Below are 13,702 nucleotides of genomic sequence, written 5' to 3' on the forward strand. Positions count from 1 at the left end.
TAGGACTAACAAAGTAATTTTGCCCTTCTCTTTATTTCTTATCACTTTGGTAATAATCCAAGATTGAAGTTGAAGTGTGTTGTACTTAAGTAAACACACTATCTTGCTGTCATTATTATCCTATGAATGAGTAGAAAACTTTAATCTCAGCTTAGTATAGAATTCCCATTTAATATTTCAAGAATACTTTAATAAGCTACTTGGTGTTTTCTGGTTAAGGATTTTTTCCCCAGGGACCGTGTGTGCGCGCGTGTGTGTGTTTAAGAAGTTGTGGACCATTTCAAAAGCCATCATTATCGTCAAAATAGTCTAGAAGAATTACTTCATTTACTAACAGCTGAACAGTGCAACTGTTTAGTATTTCATGAGCTTCAAATTAACCTAAAGTGAAATATTCAGTGTGGGATAGTTAAAAGATCACGGTCTTGGAGTTAGGCCTTGGTTTGTTTGTCTGTATTCATTTATCAATAAATCTTAATTTTATTGCGAACTGTGCTTTGACAGTAAGTTAGTGGCATGGGAAGCTTCCTAGCTATTTATACTGCACCAGAATTAAAAAAGGAGGTAAACATCTATAGCAGTAAGATTAAGTGAATTGAAAGTTTTACTATGTGTCAGATATTAGGGTAGATTTTGGGACTTTAGAAATGTGCAAAATACTGTCCATTTATTAAAGAAGGGGACAAGTTTTAGACCTTTGTCTTTATGATTCTAGCTCTTTCTTATGCTGATGACTGTTGTCATGTAAAGAGATCTTTCTAATTATAGTCCCATCATTATGAGGAAGGACCAGCAGGAAATCTAAGGATATGACACTGCATTGAAGCTCTTGGCCTTTCAAGAAGTCTGGGAGGTTGTCAGAAAGCCAGTGAGCCAAGCCTTGCCTAATTAGCACAAGATGGTAGCAGAATATCTAGGAATATACTTCAAAATTAGAGCCAATGGTCAATAGAAAGATGTGATTCCTCAAGAAACTTTTAGAAAATAAAGTTTATTAAGTCTGATGCTTTTGAGAACATTTTTGGCAGAGTCAGATTGCTGGTGAAGAAATTCATTTTTTATATGAAAAATAGATTAAAAGACATCTGTATTATAGACTTGACTTGAAAAAAAAGTAACAGTCGATGTCCCAAAATGTTAATAATAGTTACGTGTAATAGAGTAATTTTTAGGGTTTCTTCTTGTTATTCTTGCGTACGATTTAATTTTCTACAATTTTTTCACAGTTTTAATCAAATCTTAGTTTTTGCTTTTAATTTAAGTAAAAGAAGAACATCGTTTCATCAGGTTTTATTGGCACCAGCTGCGCACCAGACGCTGTTTCAGGAACTGAATATTCTTCTGGACACTGTCTTTCATACTTTCATAGTTTTGCCTCTACATATAATGCAGACTTCTGAAGGATTATAGAAATATGCCCCTCTTAATACGGGCATTTTTTATAGATGGCAGGGTCAGATAAAAGACAAGTTAAAGAAAAGAATAGTTGACACCCTTTTTATTGCTTAGCTTACTTTTCTGCTTCTTAGCCCCATTCCTGCTGAGAGACTAAAAGAAAAAATAACTTTTGTGTATGCAGTCTAACTATAAAAGCCTAATCTGTTAGAAATACCAACTGAATTGAAGTATTTGTCAGTGAAATGATACGAAATATGAGGTCTTGTAAATACTTCTGTAAAAAAAAAAAATGACGGGGTGGGAACATACGAAACAGGATTAGTAAAATGTTGATGATTACTAAAGCTGAGTGAAGGGTATGTGGGATTTTATTATTCTGTTCTCTGTACTTTCATGTATGTTCGAAATTTCTCAGAATAAAAAGTTAAAAAAAAAAAAGAAAAAGTGAAACGCCAAAGGCTATGGCTTGCCCAGGAACCAAATCTTTAGGTTTTTGGGTGTTGATACCATGTTTTCCCCTTCGTTAGATATGCTTTCTTCATCAGCAAGCAGTCCTGCTCTCGATCCTCCTCCCGAACCTGACCCTGCTCCAGCTCCAGCGCCTGCTGTCCCTCAGCCTTCAAAAATGACTAAACCATTTAGGTATGGTTATCCCACTCTTCAGCCTGGTTATCAGAATGCTGCAGCACCACTGAATCCAGGAGTACAGCCCAGTAGCCCAGCGTATTCTGGGTTCCAGCCGTATACTCAAGTATGTATTTAGTCATAGAAAGACATTGCACTTCTAAAAATGGTTAAACTATTGTCAATTCTAACAAATCCATGGTGATTCAAAGGTGGATCGTAGGTACTAATACAGATAAGCCTAGATCAAACATACATAGAATTTGATTCCAATTTTTGTGTGTGTGCGTACATAGAAAAAAATAAAAGGAAATATAAATATCGAATTTTTAAAGAAGTTAAATTTGGATCAGAATATTAGCTGTGATATTTCTTCATTGTACCTTTATTTTTCAGAGCCTCTGCAATGTGCAGGTAGGTGTTTTATAATCAGGAAATTAAAATGTTAAAATTTTTTAAAAAATCTGTATTACTAAGCTGGTTTTCTCGTGAAAAAAAAAATGATATGTTACAAATGTGATTTGGGAATTCAGTTCCAATACTTAACTCGAAGAAATCACCATGACACATAAGTAAATTGGTGAGAACTTGGGCGTACGTGAATGCTTATCAGTGCTTATGTTCATGAACTCCTGTGACCCCTTCTGACATGACCTTTAGAATTACCTCTTAAATGCCATCTTAGTTTAATAATACAGAACAGTAAATATTTTACATTTGTATTTATTGAGTAGAAAATAAAAATATAAGGAAGTGGTTGAAATGACAAAAACATTGTACTTACAAAAAAACTGCTCTTAGTAGACTAACCTTATAGAAATTTCATCTTATGGTGAACTAAGAATGAAAATCAGAGGGAAACAGGAAAGTTGTTTATTACTAGAATTTAATTTTAGAATTAAGACTCAAAAGGAAGAAGAAAACTGGGAGAGGCACTGGAGAAATATGGTTAGTTAGTACATACTTGTCTGCTTTCCATTTGTTAGATAATCTTTATGGCTTTACTGGATCAGATGATGCACTTTTTTAGACATTCTTGTCTGACTCGTACTTTAGGCAAATTGCTAGTAAAGAAGCTGGTCATCCAAATGACTTCTCCAAACAAACAAGCAAAAAAAGTTGATAAATATGGATATTATTTCAAAACCTAATTTTACAAGACTTTAGAATTTCTCTCCATCTGTTTATTCAGTGAAAACTTACTTTAGTACTTCCTCCTATGTGGCAACATTTTTCCAGGCATTGAGGATACAAGAGGAAGCTAAACAAAGCTCCTGCTGTCAGGAAACTTGGCAGGAGGGCAGGATTGATGGCACAATAAACAGTAAATCAATAAATTAATCAGATAATTTCAAATAGTTAACAAGTGTTGTGAAGTAGACACATTATAGAAATTGCTGAGGTTGGAAATATAGAGTAGATGCTCAGGAAAGACCTCATTGTAGAAGTTATGTTTGAGTGAACATTTGAATGACAGGCCAAGGATGGAAAAATGTGGAGATAGAGCATTTCAAGCTGAGGAAACATACCTGCAAAGACTTAAGGCAGGAACAATTTTGACGTGTTGCAGAAATAAAGTCCCCATGTGGCTGTAACTCAGTCAGCAATTGGAAGAGTAATAGAATGAGATCAGGGAGCTAGGGAAGGACCGCAGTCAGAAGCATAGGTTTTACTCCCCTCAAAATGGAGACATTGGAGATATTACGTAATAGAATGATATCTGATTTACACATTTAGAGAATCATTTTGGCTGCTTCTGAGTGAAGAACAGATTAGGATGGGAAGTATTTGAGAAGACAAAAATGGAAACAGGGAGACAAATGGAAGCTTTGCTATAATCTCGGAAATAGATGATTGTGCTTTGTTCTAAGGTGGTAGATATCAGTGGAGCTAATGAAAACTGGATAGATAAGGGATATCTTTTGACTTGTTGATGGACTAGATGTGATGGGTGAGAGAAAGGAAGGCATCAAAGATAACTCAGGTTTTTGGCAGAGTAGCTGGGTAGACAGGGGATAGTGTGTTTACTTAAATGGTGAATGAAGACAGGAATAGGTCTGGAAATGGGAATTGAGTTGGCCATGTTAAGTTTAAAATACCTGATAGACAACCAGATGGAGATGTCATACAGTAATTGATCAATATTTGATGGTCAGGTATGGAGAAGTAAGGTACTAATTTATATTCCCAGCAAAAGTAGATATGATTGCCCACTTCTCTATATTACTAAGTATGTCAAGAATTTTTTTTATAAGCAAAAGTATTTTTTTCCATACTCAGTCATTTGTATTTCTTTACCAAAATCCCTGTTTATATTCTTTCACCATTCTGTTCATTCCTTTTGGTTTGTAAAAGCTATCTTTAATAAGTATATTAACCTTTTGTCTCACGTATTTTGTAGTCCCGTCCCATCCCCCCCGGGGGGCTTGACATTTGTTTTTGATTTTAATGTTATTTTTTTGACATTGAAGAACTGTATAACTTTAGTGAAAATTTCTTGTTTTTACCTTTATTTGTGTCCTTTAAAGGGTCTTTTCAACCTTAAGATTAGGAAAATATTCCAGCTATGCATTTTTTTAGTTTTTTATGGTTTGTTTTGTATCTTTAATCCATTTAAAGTTTTATTTTTGGTACATAATGTAAAGAATAAATCTCATTTTTCCATCCATAATAATTGCCTCTAAATTCACTGTCATTTATTAAATAATCTATCTTTTCTCATTGATTAAATATTTCACCTTTATTTTATATTCTCAATTCTTACAAAGTCAGGTCTGTTTAGGGTTTTCTATTATATACTATTATTGATTCATACAGTTATTTTTCTCTCATCCTGTACAGCTAAAAACTCAGATTCCATTTTATTCAGTTGTTTTTTTCCCCCCTTAACATCACCAGCTTCAATTACTGTCGACATGTTGCAGTACATGTTTCATCTATCAGCCCTTCCCCCACGCACACACCTTGTTGAGGATTTAAAAGCTAATCAGGGGCAAAGGGAGAGAGGAGGGGAGATGGAAAAAGAGCATTTCTTACATGACCACACTTTCACATCAAACAAAAGTAACAATTTCTAAATGCATTTAAATTTCAGTCCATATTCAGATTTGCCCAGTTGCTTCAGAATTGCTTTTTTACAGTTGGTTTGTTCAAATCAAAATTCAAACAAGATTTACTTATTGTATTTGCTTATGTCTCTTAATTCTCCTTTTAATTTTGAAGCCTCCACCCCATCTTTTTTATGCCTTTGATCTTTTGAGAAAACTGGGTCTATTTTCCTATAAAATGTCCCAAATTCTGAATTTGGCTGATTGCCTCTTGTGGTGTCATATAATTTGTTTCTTTGTTCCATTTTCTATGGACTGGAAATTAGGTTTAATGGCTTCATTATATTCAGGTTTATTAATTCACTTATTTACCTAAGCTGAAATATGGTATATTTTGGTTCTGCTTACCTCATAATAATATCTGGTTGTCTCATTTTTAGTGGTGCTAGGATTGATTAATGAGTTTATATCATGACAGCCTGATACCTTTGTTGTAAAGTTTCTCATTAGGCTTTCACCTGGTCACTTTATCATCTATTGATATGTTGATCATCTGTTCCAGATGACCATTACCTGAATCATTTATTTCAGTATCAGTTGTAAAATAGTGATTTTCCTGAATTTATTATTCTGCATTTATTAGCTGTATTTCTACAGTACAGTCATAATAAGGAGTGTTCAATAACTGTAAAAAAAGAATGTGGAAAATCTATATACAGACACAGAGTTAGTGGCCCACATTTTTTAGATAAAAGAAGTGTTGTATTTAGGTCAGAGTATATGCTAGTTTATATTTGTAAATAGAAGCAATGGAAGGATTAAACTAAAAACTATTAAAAATAGTTAACTATAGGTGGAGAGATAAGAGTAAAACAAGATATCTCTGACTATACCTTATTGTAAAGTTTTGACATTAGAATTACATAAATGTTGTATTTACTCAAAAAATATTAGGTCAAAAAGATAAAAGGCAATTCTTAAAATTTAAACCAAACAAAAACAAATGAACTTGTTTATCAAGTTAATACAGTCTGATACAGAGAAAAACTTTGTTTTAGTTAATCTTAAAACTCAGTATCTATACATTTTCAGTGGGATATAATTTAAGGACAAAAACTACAAAGAAATCTTAAATTTAACTTAATAACCTTATATTTATAATAATATAGATGTTACTTTAAAACTTTTAGTATATTATAGGGTAAAACAAATAAGAAATGCTGTTAACCATTAAGAATCAAGATTTTTAGCAAAAGAGAAGAGAAGTACAGGTATGAAAATGAAAGAAGTTTAATTAAAACGCCAACATCTTAAATAGGAAATGTCCATCTGAACTCGTTATTTTTTCTCTCTACTTAAAAATGTGTGTTTTGTATCTTTGTAAAAGTTGTAAGTAAAAAATAGCACATTAGGAGTGAACACCTTTATTACCCAGATTATGATCTCTAGATAAACAACTATTTAAAAAGAACCAAGATTTCTTTTTGGATCTATGATTAATCTGAAGTCTGAAGGAAGAACAGTAGAAAATGTTATGCCAAAAAGCAAAGAAGCAAAGATTAATAGGTTCATAGGTTCTCACTGGCCAAAGATTGGGTAGCTTGAGCATCAGAATGAATGTAATTCATTAAAGCATTTGAGTTAATAAAAAGCCATTTATTACTAAAAATACAACAAAGGAAACATAGAAAAACAAAGTAAAACTCATCACTGTACATTCTATGGCATCAGTGCATTATTCTGAAAATTGATAATTGAAAAAAACTTGAAAATATAAGCATTTATGCTGCTTTTCCAATGTGAACTGTTCTAAGAGAAATCAGATTTGATGTTGAAAAGGATTGTTGCTGAAATTTTGTTGTGAGTTTTAACCATGCTAAAAAGATTTTAATTTATTCAGTATTTTTGCTTTGAGTTGTTTTCAAGAGTGCTCTGAATTAATCTACCCTATTACGTCATTCTGCTTTTACCAAGCCAGATTTAAGTTTTCTTATCTTCTTTTCCTCTGTTAAAATCTTATAAATAGTATAATAAATTTTATTTGTGTTTGTTATATTGTTCTTAGTTTTCTTTTGTTTTGTTTTGAATTGCTCTCTCAGCAGTATCCTGGTATGAACCAGTTGTCCTCCAGTTTGGGAGGACTGAGTCTTCAGAGCTCTGCACAACCAGAAAGCCTAAGACCTGTAAACCTCACTCAGGAGAGGAATATTTTACCCATGACTCCTGTTTGGGCTCCTGTACCTAATTTGAATTTAGACCTCAAAAAATTAAACTGTAGCCCAGAGTAAGTATTTATTTCATAATCTTTAGTAAGTAAAATACTTTATCTAAAACATTGTATATCTCTCAAACAAAAATAAATATTTACTGAATGCCTTCTAAGTTAAGTGCTAGGCACTGTTTCTGTGGCTGGGAGTAAAGCAGTAAACAACAAAGCCTCATGCAACCTATATCTTACTAGGGAAGACATACTCTGAATAGTCAAACCAATGACTATATAATGTAATGTCAGAGTAGTACTATGAAGTAGGAAATAATAAGGGTGGAGGGTGACTATTTTTAATTGAGGAATCAGGACAGGTATTCCCAAGAAGTTAACATTCGAGTAGGGATCTAAATGAAGTATGAGACCAAGCCGTGTGACTTTCTGGGAAAAGAATGCGCCAAGCTGCCTGAAGAGCAAATGCAGAGGTCCCAGAGCAGGAACCAGCTTGGTCTGTTCAAGGAACACCACCACCGGCCTGAATCAGGATTCTTGCTATCTCTACGTACTATCATCCATTCTTCTTAAAATTCCTTTTCTGGTTTTCATACTACTGCTTCTTACCTCTTTGGTTGCTTCTTTATTGATCTGTGTCTACTAACCTTAACTTATAACTTAGTAAGTTATAAGCACTTACTCTATGAAAGGGATAATGCTATTGTGACACAAGGACAAAATAATTTCTGGTCTCAAGTGGAAAAGACAGACAAGGTACACACCCAGCTAAAGCAGAGACCAGTCTAATCGGTACCTTAGAAGCATAAACAGATCTCAGAGCACAGAGGAAGTCATTCCTTCTGTCTTGTGATCAAGGGTGAGGGTGATTTCAGAAGTGATTAATGAGTCTCAGAATAGGAGTTCAATAGGTGAAAAACGGGCAGTAAAGCAGGAACAACAGTATTTAACGATGCAGAGGTATGCCTTTTCACTCGTTTTCTACTCTCTCTTTATGCCATACATGCTAGTCATAATGGAATAATTGTTTTTCACCATGAAAATATTGAGTCCTTAATTTAGATCTTTTGACATATATCACATATATATGCCTCTTTAATTAGGATCTTTCTTGTTACAGTTATAGAACATGTTCAAATGATTTTCACTTACGCCCTTTTAAATGTTCTTAATTATCTATAACTACTTCAGGTTATTTTTTTTTTTTTTTTCTGATAGCTAATGTAGTTCGTGGTGTTTATATTTTTTGCAGCTCATTTCGGTGTACTTTGACAAATATACCACAGACACAGGCTTTACTGAATAAAGCTAAACTTCCTTTAGGATTGTTGCTACATCCCTTCAGAGACCTAACGGTAAAGTGACGTATTTTAAAATATTTGTGGCTACTGATGTGTTCTTATGTGAAAGGTATTTAGATTGTATATTTTCTAGAATTTTTTTCATGTTCTTTCATTTGAAGTTAGACATAATTCTGTCAAATTCACTCCAGCAAACTTTTTGAGCACTTGCTTTGTGACAGGCCCTAAACTAAGCACGGGTAAACATACAGATAATTAAGTCATTGAATTTGCCCTTAAGAAATTGCTATCTAACAGAGGGACAAAGATGTAAGAACAGATAACTATAGTGTAGGAAAATTAATACATATAACTAATTAAATTCTATAAGGTACCTAGGTAGTGAGTACAGTATTGGAAGTAAATTCCTCTGGGTACACTAGAAGATTACTACCAGTGATAAGGCCTGAGCTGGAATTTGAAAATTAGTAGCTGGAGAAGCCATAGAGGGTAAACTACAAATCCTTTATTAAGCATAAAGGGAATACTGACAATGATGTTCATTTAGGGAGGAAAACTATTATTGTTCCTAACTATATTAAACAAATAACCTTCATAATAATAAAGATATAAGTGTTTATATATAGACCAAAAAAAAAAAAAAAGCAGAAGGAAGTACATGAAAATGTTATTAGGGATCTATTCAGGAAGATAGAATAGTATGTGATTTTTTAAATCATTCTTCATATTTTCTAAATTTCTTATATTGAATATAATGTTCCTGTCCCAAACTAAGCATAAAGAGAAAAAATATTTTTAAAGGCACGTTGTGTTTGGTTTCTTGTGGCCTTGGCTCCTGTCAGGATTGTTGTGGCCATCTAATAAGCAGTGTCTGCTGGTCTAGCACCAGGTGCAGTCAGGCCACAAAGACAAAGGCATTTTTACATGGTGGGTGTTTCTTTCTCACTGTTACTTGAGTCTAGCTGATGAGCTCTGAATGATACTATTTTCTTGGCCAACCAAGTTTTTCTTATCAATCAGTAACTTACTACCTTTGGTTTGACTTTATTTTAGTTTAGTTTAGTTTTTTTTTTTTTTTATTTTGTTTTTTAATGAAGTGTATGTCAAAGGAGGGAGAAAACTTGATAGCTGCTTCTGTTACTCAGCATATCACTGGATTTTATTAAAATGCTTCAGTTTCAAAACAATTATGGTGTTCTGAATATGAGCATGGCAGTATGTGTTTCATTTTTTTTCTGGGATGCTTTTTCTGCTACAACATCTTTATTTTACTTCCTAGCAATTACCAGTAATAACATCAAATACCATTGTGAGGTGCCGGTCTTGTCGAACGTATATCAATCCCTTTGTATCTTTCATTGATCAACGTAGATGGAAATGCAATTTGTGCTATAGAGTAAACGATGGTGAGTTCAGATTCTTAAAATAAGTGTGTTTAATATTATTTTAACATTTTGACATTTTTGTCATTATCTGGTCTTTCTTGTTATTGCTTTAAAATCTTTCCCATCACTTTTAATAGAGAGAATATAGGCCAGGGACACTTCATGTTTGGCTAGCCAAGGGGATTTGATCATAAAAAGTGACAGCGAGGGCAAAGTAAAAAATTTTCATAAAACTGGCAGTGAAGGTCACACAGGTAGGGTCCTGCAGACTAATTATGCTTGACCCTGAAGTTACGATTGTCTTCTGTTTGTACATTTGGTTGATTCACCTCAGTGTCAATCCTTGCCAGTATGTATGGACACATATATACACATGTGTCTGTTGTGCCCTTTAGTCATTTTTAGGACATCTTAGTATAATTGCTTTCAAATTTGTGTTTCTGTTTGATTTTTTTTTCCACGTCATGAGATATAATAAATAGAACACAAACCTAAAAAGCAAGATTATGTGTGTTCTGATTTCCTCACCTGATTTCAGAAAAAAAATTTAATCCTTCCAATATATTTTTAAAGAGAGCTTAAGGAGTTAGTTTTTACCATTAGATGTTCACAGAACTATTATAAACTTCATATAATATTAGTGATAGAAGTATTTATTTCTAGACATATATATGTATGTTTAGTTAGAAATATTGTGTTCTAAATTTGTACTGGATTCCTAATTCTTATCTAGTTCCTGAAGAATTTATGTATAACCCCCTTACCCGGTCTTATGGAGAGCCTCATAAACGACCAGAAGTTCAGAATTCAACTGTGGAGTTCATTGCTTCTTCAGATTACATGGTAACTATTCAGTGTTAAAAATCAGTCGTGGGATACAGTTGTATTGGTCATTCGTAATTTGCTGTTAAGTGAATTCTTGTCCAAATTTTGAAATTGCCTGTAGTATGAATTTTAAAAAACACTTCTGAAAGTTTATACTTAAACATAAAAGTCTTTGTAAAGGTTACTTGATCTCCTAGAAGGATGCAGTTATTTATAGTTGGAAGAAACATTAGTGCTTTTATAATAAGCACTAATGTCTGTGATTTGTTGCCATTCTATAACTTGCATGGAATATAAATATTCTTTAACAATTTGTGTTTTTGCCAAAAACTGCAGGTTTCAGACTCTGAAAAAATCGTAATCTTACTGGTTCACTCAGTATAATAGATATCAAGATAGATATTGACTTCACTCTAATTTTTCTCCTTTCAGCTCATCATAAAATTCTACTTGTTCTTTAATTATACCGAATCTAAGATCTCATTCTAATTTTCCACCTATAGAAATGAATTCTTGGCCTAAGTTCTGTTCATCTTATCGTATCTACTCATTCTAAGTGTACAATAACTTATATCTTCTCTGTGCCTTATTTCTAATCTTTGTTGTCTGTAAATGTAAAGAGTTGCTGGTGGGAAAAAGTGAACAGGGACGACTAATGTGTATTAAATTCCTGATTCTTAGCCCATTTCTTTATTTTTTATAATTTTTATTGTCTTTTATATCCAACATAGCATCTGCCCACTTGACTACTATTTTCTTGTCTGTTTCCATATTAACAAGAGTAAACTTTCTCTTTGTCACTATTACTCTCAACTTCTTACCTTCTTTACAATTTTTATTATGTTCCTAACCTTCTTCTGACTCATTAGGAGTCTTAATCTAATTAAAGTGGTATAGCAAAAAGTAATCTTTAATTTTTGCTATGTGACCCATATGATCCCTGGTTGACATTTTAAAAAAAGACTTTATATATCCTTTTATTTTACCTTCCTATTATAGTAGTGTTCAAGCATACTTCAAAGAAGAGAAAATAGTATAATGAGCCATCATTTGCCCATCACCAAGCTTCAGCAGTTATCAACATTTTGCTGTATTTGTTTCATCTATTCTCAGTCTACTCCAGTCTCCTCCCCTCACCCATCCTGGAGTTCATTAAATGCTAATCCTATTATCGTATCACTTGACCCATTAATACTTCAGAATGTATCTCTAGTTTAATTTATTTAAATATCTCGGCCAACACTATCAGGAAAACATTTAGCCCATCTGTGTAACCATTACTGTGTAATGACTGCTTTATCATACTTAATCCACATCCAAATTTATAAGAAAAAAAGTTAAAGGAATTTCATTTTAATTAGCACATGAGATCTTACAAAACATCAATCCTATATTTGTATTTTTGGTATATATACTCAGTAAATATCCAGTAGTATGGCGATATAAAAGTATGTTATTTTTCTTTCTTTCAGCTTCGGCCTCCTCAACCCGCAGTTTACTTGTTTGTTTTAGATGTGTCTCATAATGCAGTAGAAGCTGGGTATTTGACAATTTTGTGCCAGTCACTGTTAGAAAATCTAGACAAGTAAGAATTGTTTTTACTTATAATATGTGTGTATAAATGTGAAGTGTTCGTTATCAGTTTATGAGGTTATTTTTTATTAAGTATGATTTTGTTTATCACTGAGAGTACTTCCTTAGAATAAGGATCCTGCTCCTAGATAAGGATCTTGGATCATTATGATATATGACTTGATATTTGGATCATAAAATCATAAATTTTAATAGTAAGGAATTTAGATCTCATCGAGCTCTCCCTCTGACTTAGCATATCTCAGTACTGGGGCCCAAAGAATTTGACTTGGCCAGGCTGTCAAGAATCTCATTGAGAGAAATCTAGCTGTAATTTATGCCTGAACAAGGAGTTTTTCATAAGGTAGTTTTAAATGTCCTAACAAGAGAATGAGCCAGATCAAGGGAAGGAGGGAATTGGGTTTTGTGCTAAATATTTTATGGAAGGCAGAAACTGAGCTGTTTATTTTGGCACATAGTAATGAGCTGTATTGTGAACGTAGAAACAGTAGTGAATGGGCTGCTTATACCTGGTTCCAATTCCTGCCTGCCTGTCTACTGATATTAAAGTCATGAAGGGGACTTTCAACTAGCTTTAAAAATGAACCTTCCAAATCTCTGGAAAACATTGTACATTTCTGTTTTTACTCCCAACACTTGCAAGAGATAAAATTGTTAGTAAGAGTGGTTCACTAATGCAGTGGTTTTTGACATATGAAAAGGTGTAGGGTGGTTACAGATATGTACTTTGTCAGAAATACTCTTGGTGATTCCAGAAGGTTCTTCCTCATCTTCCATTTGAATTTGAGAGCCCTTGCTGTGTCTAGTGCTAGCTTCTGTCACCATAGGCTGCATATCACTGATCTTGACCTGTGAATAAAACTAGTAACATTGAGACCTTTCAGATTAAAAAAAAAAAAAAATCTAGAGATATTAAATTTTTGCTTTTAATTTCTGTTAGTAACTTAGAGTTTTCGCATTTTTCTTGATTGAAGCATTTGCCCTATTTTTAGTCACAAGTGCTTACTTCAGATATAGCTTTAGCAGTGAGTGGCAATAGAAGACCTTTTGCAAAGAGATAGTTTATAAGACTCAAGAGTTAGCTTACTAGAAAAAGTATGAGGATATAGCCCTAGAAATTGAAGCCAGTTCAACAAAGATGAGTGAATTAAATAGGATAAAATCAAGAGTGTAAAATAGTTTTAAATATATATATATTTGATTATAGTGGAAAATAAAAGCATTAGGAAAGAAAAAAGGCAATAGGATAGCAACAGTATAGTAACATACTTTTGGAAAGGGCTATGGAAATGACTTTGAGAAAGAGGAATT

At 33.1% G+C, this 13,702-nt stretch overlaps 1 protein-coding gene across 7 annotated transcripts in view; it reads left to right on the forward strand.

The window, feature by feature from the left end:
* The window catches only part of SEC24B (SEC24 homolog B, COPII component), a 73,828-nt gene that overhangs the window by 44,992 nt on the left and 15,134 nt on the right, over positions 1-13,702 (forward strand). For 4 of the 7 annotated variants that reach the window (XM_039848841.1, XM_039848845.1, XM_039848839.1 and 1 more), the window contains 6 exons: positions 1,926-2,149; positions 7,169-7,353; positions 8,540-8,642; positions 9,868-9,994; positions 10,707-10,816; positions 12,271-12,383. In XM_039848841.1, coding sequence (XP_039704775.1) covers positions 1,926-2,149; positions 7,169-7,353; positions 8,540-8,642; positions 9,868-9,994; positions 10,707-10,816; positions 12,271-12,383 — 862 coding nt within the window. The remainder of the gene's footprint in view (positions 1-1,925; positions 2,150-7,168; positions 7,354-8,539; positions 8,643-9,867; positions 9,995-10,706; positions 10,817-12,270; positions 12,384-13,702) is intronic. The other 3 variants (XM_039848842.1, XM_039848840.1, XM_039848844.1) reach the window with 1 other exon arrangement.

Source organism: Pteropus medius, unplaced genomic scaffold (genome assembly GCF_902729225.1).
Source record: "Pteropus medius unplaced genomic scaffold, Ma_sr-lr_union100, whole genome shotgun sequence".
In the NCBI taxonomy this organism is placed as follows: Eukaryota; Metazoa; Chordata; class Mammalia; order Chiroptera; family Pteropodidae; genus Pteropus; species Pteropus medius.